Genomic DNA, 24,269 nt, shown 5'->3' with positions numbered 1-24,269 from the left:
CCAAGATTTAAATTCTACAAAAGCAATATAAGTAAGACTCAGAAGCTCATTATCGGGAAACATTTGTTTTATTGTGCAATTATAAGTGCCTGAACAACGAACGGTGCAGGCTGCAAGGGTAAGGAGAATTAAAGAGGTGATTATCAATCTGATTTCCAGGGAATGGAAGGTGTTAAGGGATATGGAGAATGCCACAAAAAGGTTAAGATTTAGATCACGTATGAGAAGAGATTTAAAAAATAATCAGCTCCAAACTAAAAATCAAATGTACCACAAGCCCCAGTATCAGAGGAAGCAAAACATGGACAGAGAATTTGACTAAAGCACAACATTTACAACACTTTTTTTAACCTCATCTGTGACCCACAGAGGCCCCAAGGGAAGATGTTGGCTTCTCCCAGCTCAAGTGTTACAAAAGCTCATTATATCTGAAGGAAAACCTCCCTGGGAAGCTTATTTAATTTAACATCACGGTTCAAATGAATGGACAGGAAGATAAACAGAGATGGGGATCGCTGGCAGGCGAGTAGGGTGGCCCAGCTTTCAAATTGATGCAGAATTTATTCATTCTAAAGGAATGAACTCCTTACAGGTGTCCCTCACGTGCAGTTTGGAGTTAATCATCAACCTGACCTGGCTTTGGGGCCCAGCTTGGAGACAAAAGGGAGAAGGGGAAAAAAAGACCAAACAAACACCAGATTCTGGCAGACATCCTGAGGAGACTTGTTTTCTTCACCTAAGCAGACACCATTTTAGGATAAATCAGCAATGAATTCATTTCTGGCCTCAGCTGGATGAGGACTAACGCACCAGTGCAAAGAGGCCCAGGTAATCAGGGAGATATTTAATTTTGCCTCAGCCAATTCTGCGCAGAAATGCAGAGTAAGAGGCGGCAGCCACTTGTGGGGAGGATGGAGGATGATTGTCAGGAGTACAGTTCTCTGCTCAACACACAAATTGGAAAATGGGGTTGTAGTCTAATGCATGACACTTCCAATTAATTAGAAAGTCAGAAATTCAGTGTGTGCAGCAGATGAATCTGCCAGAAAATGAAGGGGGGGAGCAAGAGAGAATTTCTACAATAAATTTTTGATGCCATAGAAAAAATGATCATGAACAACAACAGTAAAAATATAGTTAGCCAGAAAACAGTCTCATATATGCCATGCCAAATGGTAGAGGGAAGCAATCTGAGGACTCAAAGGTTAGAGGCAGCAAGATATGCGACTTTTTCTTTTAACTTGTGGACAATTAATAGTGAGAGTTTTACTATCAATAATAACAGTATCTATGAAGTGCAGATGAAAGATTGGCAATGGATTAAATTACCAGTGTAGATAGCAAAAGGTGAGGAAGGAATAACCCGGATGTTACCCAGCTAATCAGACTTGAATGAAGGTGACATGAAAAAAATGCATCCCAAAAATGTGGAAAGGTTGTGTGGAAGCTAGACCTTCAGAATTCGAAACACGACTCTGTATAGTCAGGAGAGCAGAGAAGACAACAAACTGCCTGGGCTTACAGAGGATAATAAAGACACACTTGATAACATGAGAGGGTCATACAAAAATTGGTGGCACTTCAAAGATGCCATGGGAGAACCAGCTGATTGCAGGCTGCTGTTTTCGGTGGAGATGAGCTGATCAGGCTGGGGAAGCTTCTCAGGTAGGTAAAGATAGGATGTGGTTAGAAATTTGAAATCCCAGAGCCAGCCTGCCTACTAAAGCCATTGCAGAATGGCAGAAATACAAACTGATTCCTTTCCACTCCCCGAATGCTTCTGACAACTTGCTAATCCCAGAAGGAAGCGTGCCAGCCTAAAGTGAGCCCGGGAGCCAAGGAATATAGTAAATGCTGGCACAGAATGAGGCAACACAGGTGGGAAGGAGGAATGAAATCCCAAAATATTTCTGGGCCTTCTTCTGGTAAGGGACTGCATACTTTGATGCAATACAGCAGAATATTCGAAGGGATTTTCTGGTTTGTCTTTCAAGCAAATGGTTGCTGTTGTCCAGCTGGAGAATGACATAAGATGATAAGAAAATTCAGGTTGGGTGGGGGATCAGGAAGTCTCTAGTCCAACCTCCTGCTCAAAGTAAAGTGAGCTCTGAGGTCAAGACCAGGTTGCTCGTGGGTTTATCCAGTCTGGTCTTGTAATGGTGAAGAGAGAAGAGACGCGCTAGGCCATTGAGAAAATATATCAGGAAGGTGTAATACAACCTTCAACCCATTTTTTGGACTCTTTTTCAAATCAGATTAAACAAGAAAATGAGACATCAGGTTCTGTGGACTCCAAAAAATGAAACACGTTTATTTTTAAGGGTTTTTTTCTTCATCATTACCAAGAACAAATGATGCCCTGGATACCCTAGCAGATGCATTCTCTTAGTCTATTCTGTTTTTAAAAATTGAGAAGTTTTCTCTCCCCTCTTCCCCCCCATCACACCTGGGACTAGTGTTTGAACTACGGTTATTATCAAGTTGGACCAGCATTCAAGATCAGAGTCCTGCTGTCCCACAGTGATACGTGGACATTCAAAGATTCAAGTCCTGAGCAGATATCTATTGGTCGTGCCACGTCCATGCAAACACCAACAAATAGCTGTGCTGTTCCATTCCTCACAGACACTGGGCTAAAGTGTTTTCAAACTGCATTCCTTCTGCGCTACTCCACATGGCAAAAGAAGAGATTTACAGATGACCTAATGGAAGACTCAGGCCACCAAAGATACAGCTGACATTAAAACCAGACATACATCCATTCAAAAGGGGTTATTACTGTGTTCAGATATCAATTAATGAAATTTCTGCCCACCAAACAGAAGCTAAGCAGAGCCAGCTGTTAATGCCTCCTCATCTATTCTGTGATCTCCCACACTCATTGATCAATGTTTTTGTAGGGCTGTGCTCTTCAAACAGAAGTTTTGGTTCTTGCTCTACCTCTTCATAGGTTGTGAGAAAAAGGCCAATTTTAGAGATCAAATTGAGAGTTTCAAGGATTGAAAAGGGCTCCTGTGATTGTTCCTGCTCCAGCCTACCCATATTTTACAGTCCCTTTCACGCAGAACCAAAATAACCTGAAAAGGTGGCCACTTATTATAATAAGGCTCTTGAGTTCTCTTGTGTGAAATTATTGTACCACCCAGAAAGAATTCCTGGCGATCATCAAATACAGAATATTTTCACCTGCATTTCTTTGGGAGGAAATTTGTGGTCAGGACTGGCCAAGCTTCCCTATAATGGCTCTTTAGATTCAGGGCAGCTTGCCTAGGGCTTGGAAAAACAGCACTGCCCTGATTTTATAGGTATACATAGATCAGCACACAAGTGTGGTAAAACTGATGCCTCATCCAGAGGACCTTGTTGGGAAATGAAGAGCAAACACTACCCTCAGGCAGCTTGTGTGAGGAAATGACTGCCATGCTAAAGAGATACATACTTCTACAATTCCACAATTTGAAAACACAACAGTTTCCAAAACCTATATGGCCATACAGCATGGAAGGCAGTGGGAATGGATTGTGAAGTAAAAGAAATTGTCCTAAAGACTCAGGGCTCTTCTCAGTTTCTGGGATCTTATGGGTTAAAAGCTGAGGAACTTTGAAGCCAAAGCACTTCAGTGAGGTCTGAGAAATCTAATAATCCTCAAAAATCTATACCTGAACACAGTGGCACGGGGCAGATATTGAGGATTAAATACTCACCTGGCTATCCAAGGAAAACAGAGCCAAAAAATCAGAGAACACATCCCAGTATTTGTAATTCACAGTACAGCAGATGCAATTTACTATCTACCTCTTTTAAATGTATGCATCCTAAGAAACACATGCAAGGCAGAAATCAGCTGGGAAATGTACAAAAAGGGTCGACTTCTTTAATATAGTAGTAAGGTTAGAAATGTAGCCTTAGAGAAGCACAGCTTAATCAGTACAGCCCTCCTGAAAAGAGTAGGTCTTCTAAAGGAGTGCAACGGATGAGAGAACAGAACGTTTCACCCTTACTCAGTGCCACCGCAAGCACAAAAAGCTTGAAAACCAGTAAAAAGCAGAAGAAAATTCATGCCATCTCTTCCCAGCGCAGTGTCACAGCCGTGAACAGCCAACCAAGAGCTGAGCCCCAGCTGATGTGTAGAAGGTTCAGACTTTGCTTACATGACCACTGCTAATTTTAAAACCATAAGAAGTAATTTTTATAAACAACTGACTCACTTCAGCTGACAGGTTACATATGATTAATATGCAATGTAAGAAAACAATGTTTAATAATTTAATGCCTTTAAGTACAATGCAAAATCTTTAATGATACAAATTAAAACTGCTGCAAAATCTTTATAACTATACACTTCTAAAATTTAAATTATATTTCTTTGATCACTTGAGGACTAATGCTGAAAGATACTGAGCACCTCTTAGAAGTTTTGTGCTTGACTTCAACTTCTAAATAACTAGTAGACTTTGAGGACAGTTTCATATTCCATAAGCACAGAGGCAGAATTTGGCAACCAGTAAAGTTATGAAACAAACGCATTTAAAGAATAAACTCTACAGAAAACCAAAATATCAATAACAAATCCTAACATTAAAGTAGGAACCTAAATCCTAAAAAGTATAAGGCTGAATCCTAAAATTTAGTATTACACCAGTAACAGAAATAATAGATTAGACAAAACTATAATCCTCCCTCTAAAGTATGCTAAGGCTACAGTATACTAATTCAGTTTGAAATTAATTAACTTGACAACAATCTGGTTATTTTTAATGTATTTAGGCATCCAGTTTTGTTCATTTGTTTTACTCCAAAATCCTAAATAGAAATTAAGGTGGAAACTCTTCATTTCCAAAGAACTCTTGCTAAGTCTGTGGAACATGACATTTAATATGTGATGCAAACCAAGCAGCTGCCTTCTACTCAAAAATTATAAAATAAGCTGAACACAACAGTTAAGCACTTGCTGTTGCAGTTCAAATAGCATCTTTCTAATGCCAGATTAGAAGTATTTTTACACCGGCACTTCACAAAATATTTAACATTAAAGTCTAAACATCCATATAACTCAAATGTATTTTTTGCGTTCCCAAAGGGTTAATATTGTCTTGCTTCATTTCTTACATGTAGTAATTTAGCTCTGAACAAAAGCAGCTCCCTGCTGGTTACCTTGGCTAAAGGAAACACGATGAACTGGTAAAAACCAGTTTTATCTGACTGCTGTTGCCCAGGGCTACAGACAAAATGAAGTAAAAAAATTCACATGCAGAGTATTAGGTGCTCATGAAAGATCCAGCAGCGCTGTTGCCTAGTGATCCAGCGAGGAATCAGCGCAGGCCAATGAGGTGTACGGCACTGAACAACATCCCCGATGGCTGCTTTACATCTCCTGCAATTCTGTCATACACCCCCATGATTTCCCAGTGGTAAGAATCACTTTCAAGGGAACCTGTCAGCAAAGAAGAAAGAAGAAAAAAATTAAACAAACACATCACATACAGCAAGATTACTATTTTTGCTTTTCCCTTTGGATGTTGATACTGCTCTAAATTACATGCCTATCCAATAGGAAATGTTCTTCATATCTATTAATGCTTAATTATCGCTACCATTTTGATTAAAATACCTTAACCATCAAGATTAACTTTCAGTTTTGAAATTGCAAATACATGTTACTGAATTGCAAGGAAATGCTGAAGCAAAATTAAGCTTATTATGCTTTTCAGAAGAGCCACAAAATCAGTGTTTATAATGAGCAACTTTGTCAGTAATGCATAAAGATACTAGGGTGTATTTTTTTCCCATCCACTTTTCCAGTTCTGGGGTATTTTTGCTGTTGTTTTTGTTTTACCTCAGTTTGTTTTGCAGTCACTGGTGTTCTGTTACACAGTGAATTTTCTGACATGAAAGCTGCCTCATTAGCAAGGACTATATTTTGGGAAAAAAAGCTACTTCAAAGATAAGACATCTTTTTTCCTCAAAGAAGAAAAAGAAGTCTTTCCCCAATAAGACTATATATGTGCTCTACTTTAGTGACACTTTTTCTCCATATTAAAAAATCATATTTATATTAACAGAGCACATAATACATATTTAGTTGAAGCAAGTGTGCTGAAGGAGAGCAGGAGCATTTCACAAAAATCTTTTCATCTTCAACATCTCTAATCCTAGCAGACATATTCTTACTGTATAGAAGAGTAAACACCACCAACAAAAATATAGATTTTTTTTAAAAGATCGCTTTCAACGTCTTCTCTGAGATCAAGCTGTTGGTACTTATGTTTTCTATCTGGCCTCTGCCATCCATCCATTCATGATGCTTCAGAGGAAGATGAAATATCTTCATGACACATGCAGTTCAATGTGCAGTAGGAGTAAAAGTATGTCATGGCTCCCACAGCAATTTGCTCAGGAAGAAGAGAAATAACAAGGGTAATAAAACATGTTCCTCCAAATACTTTTACTGACTATTAAAAAGTCCTAATCTTTCAAATCCCCAGACATGTCCCTAGTGCCCAAGAATGAGTTTCTTTTCACCTATTAAAATGTAGTTGTCATTTAACAGAGACTTGCTGTTCTCACAGGAACAACACATTAAATTCATCGTCGAGATGAATTTGTCAGTATGTGGTAGCTGACACCTTAGACAGAGGTGGAAGAAACTGTGTTCTAAGATGGTGTATCCCATTTTGTTCATAGGACATTAAAACCTTCTGCCAGTTAGTCTGAAATATATAACCCTAAAATTATATTCTGCCCATGTAACTAGGAATGCTCTCATTAACTATGTATACACTTGTCTTTCTCAGAAAACTATTAAAATGTCCATATTTTATTTCATGGCAATGACTTCCTGAGGCAAAGTCTGAATGATATTGTCTCTGACCAAGTTGCCAAAAAGTCTCCTAAAACTATCAAGGAAGGACTATTGTGCTGCCACTCACTTTATATACTATCAGTAATATCATATTTGATTATTTTAATGAACTTTACAGCAGTGTGAGTGCCAGGTGTCTAATACTGTCATTAGAAATATTTAGATGCAGTATACCTTGAAGAAACGTCTTGCTTCTTTCCTTCAAGGCATTTGTAACAAAAGAAGCTAGGAAAGCACAGGTGTTCAATGTAAGCAGCCTATAGAAAAGCAGTTTATAAAGCTTGGGAGTATCAGTGCAAGAAATGTGTAACCCCAGCATGGCCAAAAGGTCTCACTTGATCAAATCTGATAAACAGGGGTGCAAGTTCTTACAATGGTTAAGTGAAGCAAGGTGGGTAGTTTCCAGTGTGGGAAGGAGAAAGAGTAATCTAGATCTCAGATACCCCTCGTTCCCCTCTCTCAGCTCTTGTGGGGCAGACGGGCTCCATAAGGACCCAGAAATTTGCAAGTGCAAGACCTCCAGAGAAAGCCTCACATGTGGCTGAGATACTGGAATAGAGACAGAAGATCTGGAGGAAGAAATATAAGACAGAAATTATCTAGTGGTTTTCTTTTTCAACCATTTCCATTAGTGCAAGTCTGTATGTCGTAACCATTTCTGAAATAAACAGAATAAACATTTTTTCTGTCCCTGAATCTTGTTTGGCAGTGGTGCTGAGTGAGTGACCTGGCAACACCAAATACTCCATTTCTCAGGAAACCAGAACCCCTTGGACTGTTGTTCACTTAATCAGTTTGGGGGCTGCCAGGAACTACAGTCCTTTGTTAAGCAACAAAAGCCGAGCAGTAGGTTAACAGTAGAGGGTACTACTCTCGTACAGAGAAAAATGTGATTATTTTATAAAATATTTACAATGGGATACAACAGATAGATCCAATAGCTGTGCAGCTATCTACTCAGTTTTTACAGATATTGTTCCCATAGATGACGTCCTATATGTTAAACAGCAACCAATGATTCTGTCTGCCTTAGATGTTAGGTATTCACAAGAAAATGTTAAAAAGACCAATTTTCTAAGTGAAAATTACTGAAGAAAGATCTTTTGCAGTAATTTTTCAGCAGTAATGAATGCCTGGCACATTTAGAAAGCCTATTAAAGACACATATTTCTCACTCTACCACACCCAACAGAAATTTCAAGGCAATAAACGAAATTGATTTTGAAATTATCACAGTGCATTGCTAAGACAAAGGGTAGACGACAATCATACTTTCCAAAACAGAGGTTGAGTTACTTGTGGTTATTTTCCTTTAGAATTTTTATAGTAATTTTAAAAAAGCAATTACTTGCAACTATCAAAATGAAACTACTGAAGTGAAAGGCAAAATAGATGTCTCTAGATCCTTAATATGATGACAATAACATACAAAACTAAGTATGCCTGAGACACTAATGCAAATTCAGATTTGTCTCTACCTTTAGTGGCACTTCCAGGGCTGTGGTTTGCTGCAGGGACTCCATTGTTCTTTTTACCAGTGCTGTAAGGTAAATTTGAAAACCCACAGCTTTATTCTCCATGTTAGAATTGCTACACAGAAATAAAAATCACATGCTTTATATCCTGTTATATAATATCTGCATATCTACATTAGAGGAAAAAAAAAGTAACCATTTACCATATTTTCAGACTTTTTTTTTAAGTTAAAATTTATCTCTTGTGGAAGGTTCAATTTCTTATTTTATATTGAATTTTAGGGTGAAATTGGGAGAGTTATTTAACTTGTATATCTCATAAATACGGAAGTGCAGCACTAATATATTTATAAATGTACAGGATGTCTTGAGTGCTGTATTTCCCAGTTTCCAAGTTCATTACTCTTAACTATATCTTTGGGGACACGTTATACCTTTTAATATTCTTGTGCAGCCATAAAACCCAATCTATTTAAAAAAGAAAAGAAAAAGAAGGCAAAAAATACTAGAAGTCCAACCTATCTAAAACATCTTATTATCCAAATAAAAAGATCTGGGCCAAATTAAAAAAATAATAAATCTTCCCTGTGGGATAGTGGAGCTATCAAGAATCTAAACAATTAAACTTTAGCGTGATTTGTGTAACTTAACAACTCATCACGTCATAATGTTATGCTCACTATTACTGTGAAAATGCATCTGTAATTGTTCCAAATCAATCATCTGGGACCAGATTTGTCATCCTTGGTCATGCCAATTAGTGTTTAGCTTGACAAAGATCACTGCTGCAACACAATATGGTTCTAATAAAAATCAAAGAGAGATTCAATGGATAAAGGGCTTTTAAAAAATAAGTAACTTTTGGCTAGTGAAAGTGAAATAGAAGTACCAGGCAGCCCCAGAGCAAAAGTTATTGAGCAACTTCCATTGCTCAGGATGGCTGACTAGATAATTTGTTGCCATGTGCCTCAGAGAATTGAGAAATCTCAGGGTATGCAATACGCGGTGATAACTGCTCGACTGAAACCCACACCATGACTCCGAAGCATTCTTTGAACTTGTCCCTCAATGCACGTTGTGGTCCTTTTGCAGCTGTGGTTAGATGCAAAGGAGCAACAAGAACTCTAAGAAGCTGCATGTGGTTGTTGCTCTGGCTGTGGCTGAATCTTCTAACGATGCCGGCAATGGAGAGTAGTACGTTAATGTTTTGTCTCATATCTGTGACACTGAGGCGGGCTTGACAGTAACGATGATAACCAGCTTCTGCCTGAACAGCAGCGGGGTGCTCAGAGTGTGCTGGCTCACTCCAACTTGTGTGCTAATGAGCTGTCATAAGACTTTTCATGAAGGCCAAATTATGCAGCAACTCAAAAGATCAGCAGCTGCAGTGCCAAGGCTGAGGAAATAGAGACATTTGTTGACATGTCTAGGTACAGATACACCTTCTATTTGCTTCATAAAATCATAGAATACCAGGTTGGAAGGGACATCAAGGATGATCTGGTCCAACCTTTCCTGGCAAAAGCACAGTCTAGACAAGATGGCCCAGCAGCCTGGCCAGCTGAGTCTTACAAGTGTCCGATGTTGGGGAATCCACCACTTCTCTGGGGAGATGATTCCAATGGCTGATTGTTCTCTGAGTGAAAAATTTCCCTCTTCTGTCCGATTGAAATCTCCCCAAGAGTAATTGGTACCCATTACCCCTCGTCTTTTCCATGTGACTTCTTGTAAGAAGGGGAGTCTCCATCTTCTTTGTAGCCACCCCTTAAATACTGCAAAATGTGATGAGGTCTCCCCTAAGCCTTCTTTTATCAGAGCTGAATAAGCCCACTTCTCTCAGCCTTTCCTCACACGGTGGCTTCCCAGTCCTTTGTGGCCCTTCTCTCACCCTCTCCAGCCTGTCTACATCTTTTTGGTACAGCAGGGACCAAAACTGGACACAGTATTCACGTTAGATTTGAGGTAGTTTATGGTCCAGCGTAGGATGCAGAATTGTTTTTGGAGAGCAGAAACAAACATAACAGACTGTGAAAGAGGAAATGCTGGCCTAAATAATTATCCATTTAAGATCTAGTCCAAGTCAACACAGCTGTTAATAGAGGAGTGCAGGACTGCCTCTGTCTTGAGAAGCCCACTCTGAATTTAAACACGTTGCCAGTTCTGGGAGGTCAGCAATGCAGCAGATGCTGCAACACTCCAAACAGGTGGCCTGGCTTCAGACTGCTGAGTGCATCCTCAGTCACCCCCCGGTAAACATCTTTTCCCTTGGTAAACTCCCTACCAGGCTATAACTGCACACAGCTGTTGTGAGAGCGTAACATCTGGACATGCACGTCTCATGCAGGATCCCTCAGCCCTGTATGTTCCACCAAAGCACTTGTGAAGAACCTAAAGACACACTCATCTCTGTGCAACTTAACATTTTTTGAGCTGTTAGACAATTAAACAGCAGGAGATCACCAGGGCAGTGGGAGGAACAGGTCTTTTTGACAAAAAGAGCTCCAAATGACAACAAAAGATGGAGCATGAGTCAGTGGCATCGATTCATGGGTTAAAAGATGTGAGCGGTGTGACAAAAGGTGCTGGCTGCATATGCACTGAGTTAGACCAGTTCTCCAGACCTCTGAATTGAAGTAGTTCTCTCCCATGTAACTCTTGTCTCCAAAAGGAGATTCATGACGGCAGTGATGATTGTAACACCTTTCTGTTGGTCCACACAGTTTTCACTTTAAGGCATCTGGCACAATCAGAATTCTGCTGCATCCTTAACTGCTCAGAATTTCAGACAGCACAGATTAAAGTGGCCACATCAGTGAACAAACCTAATGGTGCCTCATTCACTTTGACAACCCATTAAAAAGTCTGCATGGGTTTGGTCCACTTTCTTCATTGTTTTCTTTCTGTGTCAATTGGGCTCCCTGTTCTCTTTCTCATGTCACACTGACTTCTGCATCACTTCCCAGAGTTTAGTGGGTGGCATAGTAAAACCGTTCATTGCAAGCAATCTGAAGTTGTTTTGCCTGTATTTCAGCCTTTTGATATTATACCGTTGGAAGTATCAAAAAAAATTGCCTATGTGTATTTTAGAAAATGGATTTTGAATTAAGTAATAAATATATAATGGTAACAAAAATATCAAGAAAAAGCAGCTGGATTACCACTCCTGTTCAGTAGTCTGCTAAGTGAGTAAACAGTGAGGTAGGAAGTATTTAAACTACATGACTATTTTTGCACAAAAATAAATAGGTAAACTGGCTGAATACATTTTGACTGGAAATTTAAAGTTCTAGATTATGGAGAGATGAAATTCTGGAACAGTCTCCCAGTGGGAATAGTTTTTCATATGGAGATGATCGTTTATAAAAAGGACCATATGGCATGGTGGTATGGAATCACAGGAGAGGTCCCCTTTAGTTCTGTGTATATAATATTGGATTCTCCCACTATTCTCTCAAATCTCCTTGATAACTCTCCTCTCTCACAAGGCTCAAAATAAACAATCCAGGCTGACACAACTGTATCTTCTTTATCTCATACACATTATACAGTGTAGTCACTAACAAAAGTGACCGCAATGTTTAAATAGATCTGTCTCTACAAACCTTATTTGTTTCTTTTCTAAGATTTAGATTGGAGGCTTTTGAGGCAATGATTATTTCTGTTCAGTCAAGAATCTAGCATATCTAGGGCACATAAATTATTAATTCTAAAATGTTCCTTTGCAGTCAGCCATATACTGCAATGGCATCTGTAAAATGCTGTTTTCTCAACCTTTGCAACTTACTCTCAAAACCCATAGTCAGCAATTATGGGAATTGTTGATGATGGTCATCTTGGAGTGTTCTGTGAGTGCTAAGTATGTCATGTTGAAATATTACATATAAAAAATATGATAACAACAAAGTGAAAGAGATCATAGAGGAACCAAAGTTTTAACCTATATTCTAACATATATTAGATTTTCTTGCTACTGGCCAGAATAAATATGCTTATTGCAAGTGTTGTGAATAGGAGCAAAGAAAAGACACGCATGCCTGCTGTGGAACAAAAGCTTATTTGTCCCTGTTGAACTGAAGACATTTTTCAAGCTCATTCACCTATGAAATTATGACTCCAGAAACATGTCAAAGCTGGCCAGACGTATGATCTACGGAACAGGGATTTTTGCAAATTGAAAGCTATCTGGAGGCATCTTTAGTTTATGCACCAGTGTTTTTCAAGTCAGAAAAAGGCAGCCCAGAGAACAGAAAATGCCACTAACTTGTGACAGACAGTTCATTCTTTTGTTCTTCTGTTACTTGAGTCCCCTTTTGAACACGTGCACTTTTTAATGCAGCTGCCTCAGTACCCAGTAAGGGGGAAACTGTAGCAGAATAAAATGAAATTTCATGGAACTTCTACAGGAGCCAAAAATTTATACTGGCAGATTAATAATAATAATAATAATAATAATAATAATAATAATTTTAAAAATAATTTTAATAGGCTTAGTTTATTCTGGTGGTTGGTTGGTTGGGCGCTAAGTATTTCAACTGAAATATTTTATACCTGGAAGAATATCAGAGAAAAATGTTTAAAACTGTATGTCTTATATGTACCAAATACAAGAACAGATGCAGAAATTAACTTCTTTAATTCTATCAGTAATATGTGATTCTAAATGAGTTCTAAAAAAAGCTACACCTTTAAAAACTGTCCTAATGTACTGTGATACTGAATGGTCTAACAGAAAGTACTGGAATACACGTATTTCTACAAAAATATGTTCTTTCAAGTAGCAAGTGTCTCTCATTTAATTATGCTTCTCACTAATGGATGGAATTAAGCAAGCATAGTGACAAGGAACAATCTGCAGTAACCACCAATGGCAAAGTTCAGTCTTCAAAGCCACCAGGTATATATGGAATACACATCAGGAGTCAGAGCTCGTCATTGTAACTACGGCTATCCTTGTACTGTAAAAAGAAATTATTCTGCATTTCTTCACCCCAAAGCGTATTCTCCTTTTTAGCAGTAATGTATTCAGAATAATCAAAGAGTGAAGAGGCATTTCAAACAGAGTATGGAGAGGTAGTCTTAGAAATGGACTTCACAAAATGAAAAATTGGCTTCTGCAATTCCTCCTGAGACAGACGCCCAGTTCGATGTGGGGACAGTCTGTCTACCTGATGACACAGACTTCAGAGATGCTGAGTCCTCGCAGATCCAAGAGCCCAGTTTTTGGCATTCCCAAAATATCATCTGCCTTTCTGCTTCCTGGGTTGCTGGAGAGCTCAGGATGTGAGGAAACCAGACAGGCAAGCTGGCTAGAAACCAGGCAGATTATTGATGGTAAAGCTGAGAGTCTTCTGCCAAAACCAAACCAATTTCTGCCAAATGTTTTGATTTGATCTTTCCAGATACCCTCTAATAGAAAATGAGGATTTTTAAAAAGCTCTTTGCTGTCCTGTTCTTGCCCAAAACAGAGAACTGAGGCAAATAACATGTCATATCTTTGTTGAAAATCACACAATTCAGAGTAATATGTGCTTTATTGTATTTCAAAGTATGTCAAGGCTTGGAAACTCAAAGGCTTGTTATAAATGCTTTTTTTTTCCTTGTTCGTTCAGAGTGAACAGTATGCATACTATCAAACTGGGTGATGGATTCTGTTTGAAGCAGATATTCTTCCAAAGTACAGGTAACCCCTTACTTAAGTTACATACAGAATTTTGTGCAAAAGAAGGCATTAGAAGAAAATAACACCTTATTGCTTCCCCCTTGTTGATCAGATTCAAAAGATTCAAAAGTATCTGTTGGGCAAAGATTATTAGGTGTACTATAAATTGGATTTCTGTACACTGAAAAGTACTGAAAATCCTTATTGTGACCTATGAAATCCCAAGCAGGAATAGAGAAAGCACCAGTACTATGATTGCCTTGTGCCAATTCTCAACCACCACTCAGAAGAGTCTTAGAAGCAAACAAATATTTAAATGAAGGGGGGTGGTCAGTAGGTCCAGAGAGGTTCTCCTTCCCCTCTACTCTGCCCTGGTGAGACCACACCTGGAATATTGTGTCCAGTTCTGGGCCTCTCAGTTCCAGCAGGACAGGGAACTGCTGGAGAGAGTCCAGTGCAGGGCAACGAAGATGCTGAAGGGAGTGGAGCATCTCCCTTATGAGGAAAGGCTGAGGGAGCTGGGGCTCTTTAGCTTGGAAAAGAGGAGACTGAGCGGTGAGCTCATTAATGTTTATAAATATATAAAGGGTGAGTGTCATGAGGATGGAGCCAGGCTCTTCTCAGTGACAACCAATGATAGGACAAGGGGTAATGGGTTCAAACTGGAGCACAAGAGGTTCCACTTAAATTTGAGAAGAAACTTCTCAGTGAGGGTGACAGACACTGGAACAGGCTGCCCAGGGGGGTTGTGGAGTCTCCTTCTCTGGAGACATTCAAACCCACCTGGACACCTTCCTGTGTAACCTCATCCGGGTGTTCCTGCTCGGCAGGGGGATTGGACTGAATGATCTTTCGAGGTCCCTTCCATCCCCTAACATCCTGTGATTCTGTGATCTTGTAACACAATACAAGAGATACTTCCATAAGGGAAATACTGCTGAGAAGGATTACTTACTTACTTACTGCACTACGATCTAATTGAAATAATACTATCTACCTTTATGTTCTTCATTTATAAATCTTAGGAGTATTTTAAGATTTCATATCCATTTTGCAAATAAAAAAACTGAGACATATAATTGCTGTTACTTTCCTGAAAAAGTATCTCAGAAGCATGATTGGAATCAGAATGCAAACCTGCTGAATAGTAGGCCAGTGCTTGTTGGATCACACTAAAAGCAGGCGCCTAACACAGCACTGACCTGCAGCCCATTAGTGCCACCAAACACCTCTCTTCAGCTTTAAGTCCACAACTTTCCCTTTATTGAGCTTTGTGACTGTACAACTGAGATTTCTCTCTGGATCATTAAGCTGCAGGCTGGAATCTGCAAGTCTGCAGATTCTGCAACTCAAAGCTTCTGAATGGACAAAAGCTCATTAAATATGTAAAGATAAAGCTGACAGCTAAAGAATATCTGCACGTAACAGTAAGAAGAGTAAGGACTTTCAAAAAAAAAAGAGAGAAAGAATTTTGGGTAAACAGATGAAACCCATATTTGGACTTTCAAGCACTAGAGTAAATTATGAGTACATCTCCTACTGACATTCCTTCTTTGGTTTAAAACTCACATACCTAATTTGTTACCTCAGCTAGCAGCTCCTGAAATAATTGGAAAAGATTAGGAGAAAAGAGTCTTCCTATTTAGTTTTATCTGAAAGGAATCTAGGTCAACTGCTCTCAGACTGCTCCGTGATGTGAACCAAAACTGCACCATCTGCACCATGGACTGAGGACAACAGGGAGATGTGCTTCATCATCCTACTCCTGACTGGAGGTTACACACTGATGCAGAGGTGCCCTTTCTCTGCCTGTTCAGATCAAGCAAAATCCTCGTTAATGACACTGAAGGGAGAGCCATCTTCAGTCACTTCTAAGATAACTTGGATTAGTTCTTTTACCAGTAGCAGAATTATTCACAAAGCACAGAATCACAGACTGGTTGAGGTTGGAAGGCACCTCTGGAGGCCACCTGGTCCAACCCCCCTGCTCAAACAGGGATGTGTAGAACCAGTTGCCCAGGACCGAGTCCTGATGGCTTTTGAGTATCTCCAAGGATGGAAATTCCACGACTTCTCTGGGCAACCTGTGCAGGTGCTTTGTCACCCTCACAGTGAAAAAGTGTTTCCTGATGTTCTTCTTCTTTCCTCAAAGCAGAGATGCTCCAGTCCCTTCTGTCATCCTTCTGGCCCTTCACTGGACTCTCCACTATGTCGAAATCTCTCTGGTACTGGGGAGCCCAGCACTGGCTGCAGTACTCCAGGTGTAGCCTCACCAGTGAAGAATAAAGGGGAAGGAAACGAATGAATGAACAAATGAAGAAGGAAATTAATGTCTTAGGTTGGTCTTTAGTGCTAAGGAAAAGACATTTTATCACTCGTCTGCTTTGAGACAAGTGACTATATCTGAAAATTACTGTAATGCAGAATTTTAATTTTCTTTTTTTTGTCTTTGCCTCTTCAGGCAAAGTAGAGACAAACCTAAATATCAATCTTCAAACAGCAGAATGAAACAAACTTCCATCTTGAACACTCGAGCTTGGCGGCTGATGTTAAGCGCAACAACAATTTCCAGGGTGTCTCAGACTCTAGACTGCCCAGGTCCATTTTCTAAAGGCCATCTTAGCAACTTGAATGCCATGGTGGTAGCGTGGAAGCCAAACAGGCCATTTCCAGGTCCATTTGCTCTGCAGGCTGCAGCTCCACGTGGAGGTGTGTGAACTGCTCACACTGTGGTGTGCAGAGCAAACACAACTTCAGTATTTGAACTGGACTTGTTGTGTTTTCAGCAAAGAGTCTCTAGTCATCACATTTATATAGTGAGACAAATTATTACTACTATTCATATGATGGATAGAGGTTCTTTTCCATTATACTGGAAAAGTATTGATTTTGCTGAATTTACTACAAATTCATATCAGTAACAGAGACCAGAATTTGATCTGATGAGGGTGGAATCTGTGATTTTCCGTATGTATAAGCAACCATGAATGATTTTTCTCTTTGGGGTATAATATTATCTTTATATATAATGCAAATTAATGTAAAATAAGATAATAAAAATGCTTCTATGTTGTCTTACAGATCTCATCCAATATGCAATACTTTCTAATTCTTAAACTATGGCGCTTTTAGACATCAGCCTTTTCTGAGTAGGTATTCCAATCTCTGATAAATTGTGTGATGTTTTTAAATTTAAACCAGATTTGAACTCCCGTATTTAGAGGTCAAATGTTAATATATTAACCTAATTCATTACAGTGCCCCTAATATATTGAACTCAAATATTTCCCAGGTTCCCTGTTTTGATTAGAAGGAGGTTTAATGTTCTCATTATGAACTAATACTCACAAGAGGGATCAGTGATGAAGAGAGAGACTAATAGGCCAAATTGTACTGCTTAAATGAAAGCAACACAGGAAGGTGAAATGAACTTTTTTTTTTAGATGCTTATGTTATAATAGAAGATATTTCTTGGATTGGTTCATTTAAAATATTGCAACATTATGGTCATTGTTTTAGCCAATGATATTGTTGAGATTCAAATGAGGCCAAAGATTGTGAATAGATGTTTGATGTCTACAGGAATAAATCCACTACTTACTGATAAAGAGACCCAACAGTCTCCTATGTGTCCTCGTTTGCCAGCTAAATTTGTACCAGATGCTGAGACAAATTCTGGCTTAGGAAATAGTGTCTGGAAGTAAGTCAAGTGAGAGGATAAAAACGCAGGCAGGAAATTTTACTAACCCTTAACCTTGAAAGTTCTGACGTAAAGTTCTCTTAGTATAAAAAAAGCATTAAACTAACTTAGAAATTACAGTATATTATATTCTTACATTAAGAATTTCATACTTCTTCATGTAACAAGCCCCAGTCATAAGTATTTAGGAAGTTACTTTCCAAGCCATTCTTTTTAAGCTCATTTATTTTCTTCTAAAACCCTTTGAAACCTTGGAGACAGTATTATCATTTAGTTTTAGGGGACTCACACATTGGATGGGGGAATCTTAATAAGAAAACTAAATACAAAGAAGCATGTTGATGAACTCCAGATGAGGAGTATATCACATTTAATCTACGTAGGAGCCTGTGGTGGAAAACATTCAGAAAAATCTGCTTAGTATACACTTTCTTAATCATGAGTATCAATGTGCTGCTTCTCGTTACATTAATTCTTTATTCTCTGAGAAATCACAGGTTATAGGGGGAAAAAGGAGGTGGGGGAGAAAAGAGAGAGATGGCATTTACCTGAAAATTCCTGAATTTGAGAATCTTCGACTTCAAACAACAACTCGTCGTGAATCTGGGCAATTAATCTGGAAAATTTTAGAGGTTTTAGATAACATTCAGGAAACTTCTAACATGGTTTTCCATTCATATCATCAACACACACAATGGATATGTTAAAGTGAAAATAAAGACCCTAAGAAAATGAAAAATTCATCAATGGAATTAAAAGGATTGCCACGCCACATAGTCTGAAAACACAAAGGCCATGGTTGTAAACCAAAACTGTGCTTGCCAGCTTATAAATGTAATTCAGGGATTTGATGATGTGACAAGGTGTTACTTAAAACCAATTTGCAGAAAATTGCAAGAAATTATAGACATAGGCTGTGTTTTGTTAATGTAGCTCATTTTATTTTGGTTGAGCTGGAATAAATGTGGTTGCAAATGGGCAGGCAGTTTTACTAATGCAAGTTAGGTCAATCCTAGGAGTACTTGGTTTACTCTCCTTTCCAGGAAATACTCTTTTCACATAAGTACAAAGCAGGTGTCCTCACGCTGACAAACAAGTGGGCTGAAGAAGGAAAACGTAGGCACAGAGACACAATGGGATCTGCTGCCTTCCTAAGAACAGAGCGTACAGCTGGAAGCAGCAACATCTCGAACCCACACAACTCCACACATCTGACCCCTTCCGATAGAGTTGGTTTGTGATGAATTTATACTGCTGCTTTGTTTTGCTCTTTGTGTTAGTTCTATATCAACACGTCTCTTGCATATGGACTGTGACTTAATTGTTCAGTGCTTAGAGGAATGGGACCCTAAACTGTTAGTCTAGGTGCAAAAGTACTTCCACAATGGAAATAATAAAAGTATTTGATTGAATCAAGTCCACAGCAAAATAGTTATAATCCAACACTTTTAATCTTTGATTGTAGTTCTTACTCAGGAAGGAAAAATACTGTATGTCTGATCAGACTGTATTTCTACTAGGTTTATTTTATTACTTCTTTAATTACTGTACCTGGGAGTCTGTCATGGCACTGTACCACCTATTTCCAAGTTGCTTTGCAATTTTTATATAAAAATTAAATTAATGCCCATTGTAGACTTTTCTTAATACCTAGCAGTTATTCAAGTAAATAATTCTTTACAAAGGGCTGAAACATCAATATGGTTAGTACTAATAACTTTTCACAGCTTTCAGAAAAATATCCTAAGATAGTTTTGCACTGCCTTAAATTACAATGTGACATTGAGTAACAGTGTGGTGAGCTCTAATAATAGATCTTAAATTATTAGTCACAACACAGTCAGAAGCAGAGTGAAACAGATTAACGTATTTCTAATAGGTAATTGGGACACGGGACACAAAAAAGAAATAGATGAAAAGACCAGGATCATCCATAGCAAGAGAATACAGTTATATGAGAAGTTATAATTCCCAATGCAAGTAAACTAATTAAAGCAAGAAATTCGTCATAAGCATTGAAATGGCACGTAAAAAGATAGAAATCAGAAAGAACTATGAACATTAGAACCTCTGAATATACTGTGAATCATTGGAATAAGTGAAAATAATTGCACTGATCAACAAAAATGTGACAGACTGGTTATTGTTTGTACCAGAGTGGTATCTCATGCCTTCAGTCACAATTAGAACACCATATATGCTGAATATTTGGTAAGGAAAAGTCCTTTCTTAGAAGAATTTACAATAGAAATTTAAAATGTTATCATAAATTTATCAGGATTTAGGCACGGAGGAAAAAGAACTGGATTTTCAAAACCAGTCAGCACTGGATCAACCAATCACCTCATCTCCATGTTTGAAGTAAAACCGAGCTCAGGAGGAGCAGGGCTGGCCCAGAGATCAGCGCTGACTCAGAAAACCTGTGGAACCAACGTGAGCCGAACTCAACGTTTCTGTCTGGGCAGCACAGACTTGACCCAACTCCACATGCTCCAGTTCACCTTCTGCAAGCAGCACAGCTACTGCAGCTGCTTCTCCAGCTGGGCATTGCTGGTTCTTTGTCCAGCTCTGTTACTCTCCTGCTAAGCAATGCACTTTTGAATAGAAAACAGGGATGATATTTATCTCAGAAATGTGAGATCTATAAATGAGTATCTCAAATACACTTCTATTTTCAAATGAAATATAATACATAAGTTTTAATTAATGCGAAACATGCTTTCCTAGCTTGATGCTGAAAAATGGAATAGTATACACTATTTCCTCCTTAATGTTCATCAAACAAGTCAGATTTTTTACATGATATTTTATCTCTTTTTTTCTTATCCACCTCACATCTACTTCATAGATTCTACCCTTGCAGGTTTATAGTACAAGGCCACCTGTATTTGTTCAGGGTTGTTAGAGTAATAACACTGACACGCAATACACTGCTCCAGAGAAGGAAGCATTCAACTTGACATCAATACAGATGAAAGAAAAATCAAAGCAATTTCTATATTCAAAATTCATAGCTTTCACCATTTCAGTGCATGCACACACCTACCCGTTGCACATCTTGAGTGAAAGAAGTTTGAAAAAATCCCTAGACTTTTGCTTAATAGCTTAATTGAATCATCTTTGCTTTGAAGGAATACTGAAATAGCAAGCTCCTCTCATTACCTCTTGCTAAATTAGAGACTGCAAACCAGGCAAAGAGTAGTATTTTTGTTGTTCTACAGATGAAAGGAATGCCTTTGATTTACAAGCTCATATTTTATTAACTGTTTTCTTGATTGTCTGCACGTTAGGCATCAGTTTTGATGAGTACACACATGAGGGAATTGAGTGTACTATCAGCAAGTTTGCTGATGACACTAAGCTGGGAGGAGTGGCTGACACGCCAGAAGGCTGTGCTGCCATCCAGAGACCTGGACAGGCTGGAGAGTTGGGCGGGGAATAACCTGATGAAATTTAACAAGGGAAAGTGTAGAGTCCTGCATCTGGGCAGGAACAACCCCAGGTTCCAGTATAGGTTGGGAAATTACATATTAGAGAGCAGTGTAGGAACAGAGACACCGCTACAACCAACACCTTCAAATGCAGAAGTATTTCTGTGATTGCCAGTCTGAATATGGCTTTTGTCACCAGTTTACTGTGCTCAACACACAACAGCCTTCTTAATCCAATATGCTGCATGATAGAATATTAAAAGGAAAATCTATTTCATTCTCTTCAACACTACATTCATCATTCATCCAGTTCCCCATGAAACAACACAGAGACTAAACTTCTCAAGCCTTCAACAGATCCACCCAGTTATCATTACTGTATCATAATCTCACTATTGACTTGATATATGCCAAAATAATTTAAAGTATCATCAAGAGATTTTTTTCATAATGTTCTGTTTATGAGGAGATATATATATAGTACGTGTCTCCTTACAGTATATTTTTTTTCCTAATACCAGGCCAATTTGTCTAAAACCAGATGAGGATTTTGTTTGTTACTGTAAAGCAATGTATTCCAGATCTAGGTCTCTCTGTTCAAAAGTACGGAATTGCACGTTTTTCCATGACTACTTCAAATGCGTTGCCAAGATAAAAGTACACTACTGAAATGACTTCAACAAAACAGCTTTTACCTTATTGGTGAGCAATTGTATTTCTTTACCATGAAAGGAAACAACACTTTTTCTAAACTGCAAATGACAGTGCTGTGGCATGACGTGCTGCAGGCTTTATTGTAGGGATATCCTGTAGAAGAGGCCAGCGTAGGACAGAGGGGAAAAAAGACACTACTGTCATATTAGTCTTTCTCAGAAGCTGTTTTTTGTAACAGCAATGTGTGGTGTTTCAGGCCATTGCAATGTGCCAAAAGATGCTCAAACTAATTAAATTCATGCTCCTCCTATAGTCAGGGGCCAAGGTAAGCTCTGACTTAGAGGTTCTGAATTGACAGCTGGAAAAACTCCATCTCTATGCACTGAATTTGTGGGGGTACCACCTCCTAGTACAGCTACCTGCATTCGATACTTAAAGCTAGACAGAGAGAACAGCCCGTTGTACATTTTTGTCGCACATTTTTATATCACATTGGAAATTTTTACTGCTGTTAACAACGCATCCAAAGCATAATATGGTCCAGTTTTCCAGACTGGTCTGCACGATGATAATACAAAATGGAAAGCCCTGATGAAATCCTTCAGACTAAGTGCAGGTTAATTTACTCCATTGTTTTGCAGCAGGCTAATATAATATAAGATAATATTTTTAATATAGAATATATATTTTTAATACATAAATTATAACTCAGCAAGGGTAACAGAACACTGGAACAGACTGTCCACGGGGTTGTGGAGTCTCCTACTCTGCAGACATTCAAATCCGCCTGGACACCTTCCTGTGTAACCTCATCTGGGTGTTCCTGTTCCGGTGGGGGGACTGGTCTAGATGATCCTTTGAGGTCCCTTCCAATCCCTAACATTCTGTGATATTACGATAGGATAGGATAGGATAGGATAGCATAGGATAGGATAGGATAGGATAGGATTAGACCATGCATAATAAGGAATTAAGGCCAGGTTATTCCAACTAAGAACCAGGCTGAGGAGCCCAGATTAAAAGAGTTAAAATGTTTCCTGTTGGTTAGCTCTCCATCTTAAAAAAAAAAATGGTGTGGTATCATCAGGTTGTCTGACTCCAAGCTGAGTGCTCAAGTGTAAAATTTCCATGAAAAATTTTTTATTTCTAGTTTGAAGACAGGCTGAGAATGAAATTATAACTGAACAATAGATTTCCCAAGCCAAAGGATTCTCTTTGGAGAAGGAGTAAAAAAGACGACTTACTTGAAATCCATCATAGCTTATTTGTTTGAGTAAAAATTCTAGTTAAAATATCCTATAATGCATTATTTAAGAGCATAAAACAATGTTAATAGGTAAGTTTTTTATAGGTACAATAAAAATGTATAAGCATTTAAAAAGTTACGAAAAGCACACTACTTTAAAAAAGGCCTTAATGGTCACTTGGTAGCACAATAGACATTTAGAAACATTTTAAGAAATGAGTCATTTTCTATCCACACATGCTTTTCTTCTTATTTAAAAAGTGCTGTGTTCCTGATCGTTGAAATTAATCATGTTTTCTGATAAAACAGTATCAGATTTTATATTCCAAATACTAATATCCTTGTCTATTATCCTATGTTATTGCCTTCCCTGATGAATAAAATAATTATCCAGCTATGAACATCACGTTTTTTTCATTTTGTATCTGAAACCTCTAAATGCATAATAAGAGTCTCCGAAATTGCAGATAGGACAGTGCATGGGTAAAAGCTTGGTTCAAAGTTTCAAAAAAATGTGCCTAAAAGTTTTTTAAAATTCACAAAAGAGCACAAAAGCTGTTAAGCTGTTAGGAAAAAAGACAAAACAAAAAAGATATTTTGAAATGGGATAAATGGAGGAATATGAAAAAGTTTATATAATAACAAATAGAAATATGGTTTATGTTCTGTAACTGAAAAACAATAACTTAATGACTTTAAAATTTGATCAATTCAAACTTAATAAATTCATATTTACTAAAACAAATTATTGGTTTACAAGGCATGAAAGGACACACATTGCCATGTAACAAACACTTGCGTGGATTTCAAGAAAATTTAGAAATGATGACATACATTATTTTGGGGAAGGACTTTTAAATCTCCTGTTTCAGACCTTGGACTCACCCCCGCACTCAGAGCAAGATGCAAATCTGCAGACAGACAGACCACCCTACTCCAAATCTTACACCTTCCTCCTAAAGCAGCTGCTACTGGCCAAATGGATGGACGTTGGATCCAATTCTTCTTAGAAACCTCTGTTTCTGCTACACTAAAACTGTATGATTTTTAATTTTTTGATACTACTATTACTACCGGTTATTTAATTGAATCATAGTTTCCCCACAGAAGTACACAGATTCCAGCAGAAGGAATGCCTATGAAGTTGTCATGTAACTATGGAACAAGGTTAAGATAATTTTGTAACGTTTTGTATATTTTTTTCAAGTTTCTTTTGAAGCTACATTTATAAGGATTTCTAAC

At 38.3% G+C, this 24,269-nt stretch overlaps 1 protein-coding gene across 1 annotated transcript in view; it reads right to left on the bottom strand.

The window, feature by feature from the left end:
• Window positions 1-5,206: 5,206 nt before the first annotated feature.
• POLN (DNA polymerase nu) overlaps window positions 5,207-24,269 on the bottom strand; it is a 111,956-nt gene continuing 92,893 nt past the window's right edge. Inside the window, exons 23-25 of the mRNA XM_080343870.1 lie at window positions 18,245-18,312; window positions 8,341-8,402; window positions 5,207-5,434 (exon numbers count right to left, since the gene is read on the bottom strand). Of these exons, the coding sequence (XP_080199996.1) occupies window positions 5,366-5,434; window positions 8,341-8,402; window positions 18,245-18,312 (199 nt within the window). The 3' untranslated portion in view covers window positions 5,207-5,365. The remainder of the gene's footprint in view (window positions 5,435-8,340; window positions 8,403-18,244; window positions 18,313-24,269) is intronic.

Source organism: Nesoenas mayeri, assembly GCF_963082525.1.
Source record: "Nesoenas mayeri genome assembly, chromosome: 4".
In the NCBI taxonomy this organism is placed as follows: Eukaryota; Metazoa; Chordata; class Aves; order Columbiformes; family Columbidae; genus Nesoenas; species Nesoenas mayeri.
This window is presented reverse-complemented; position numbering and strand designations above follow the sequence as displayed.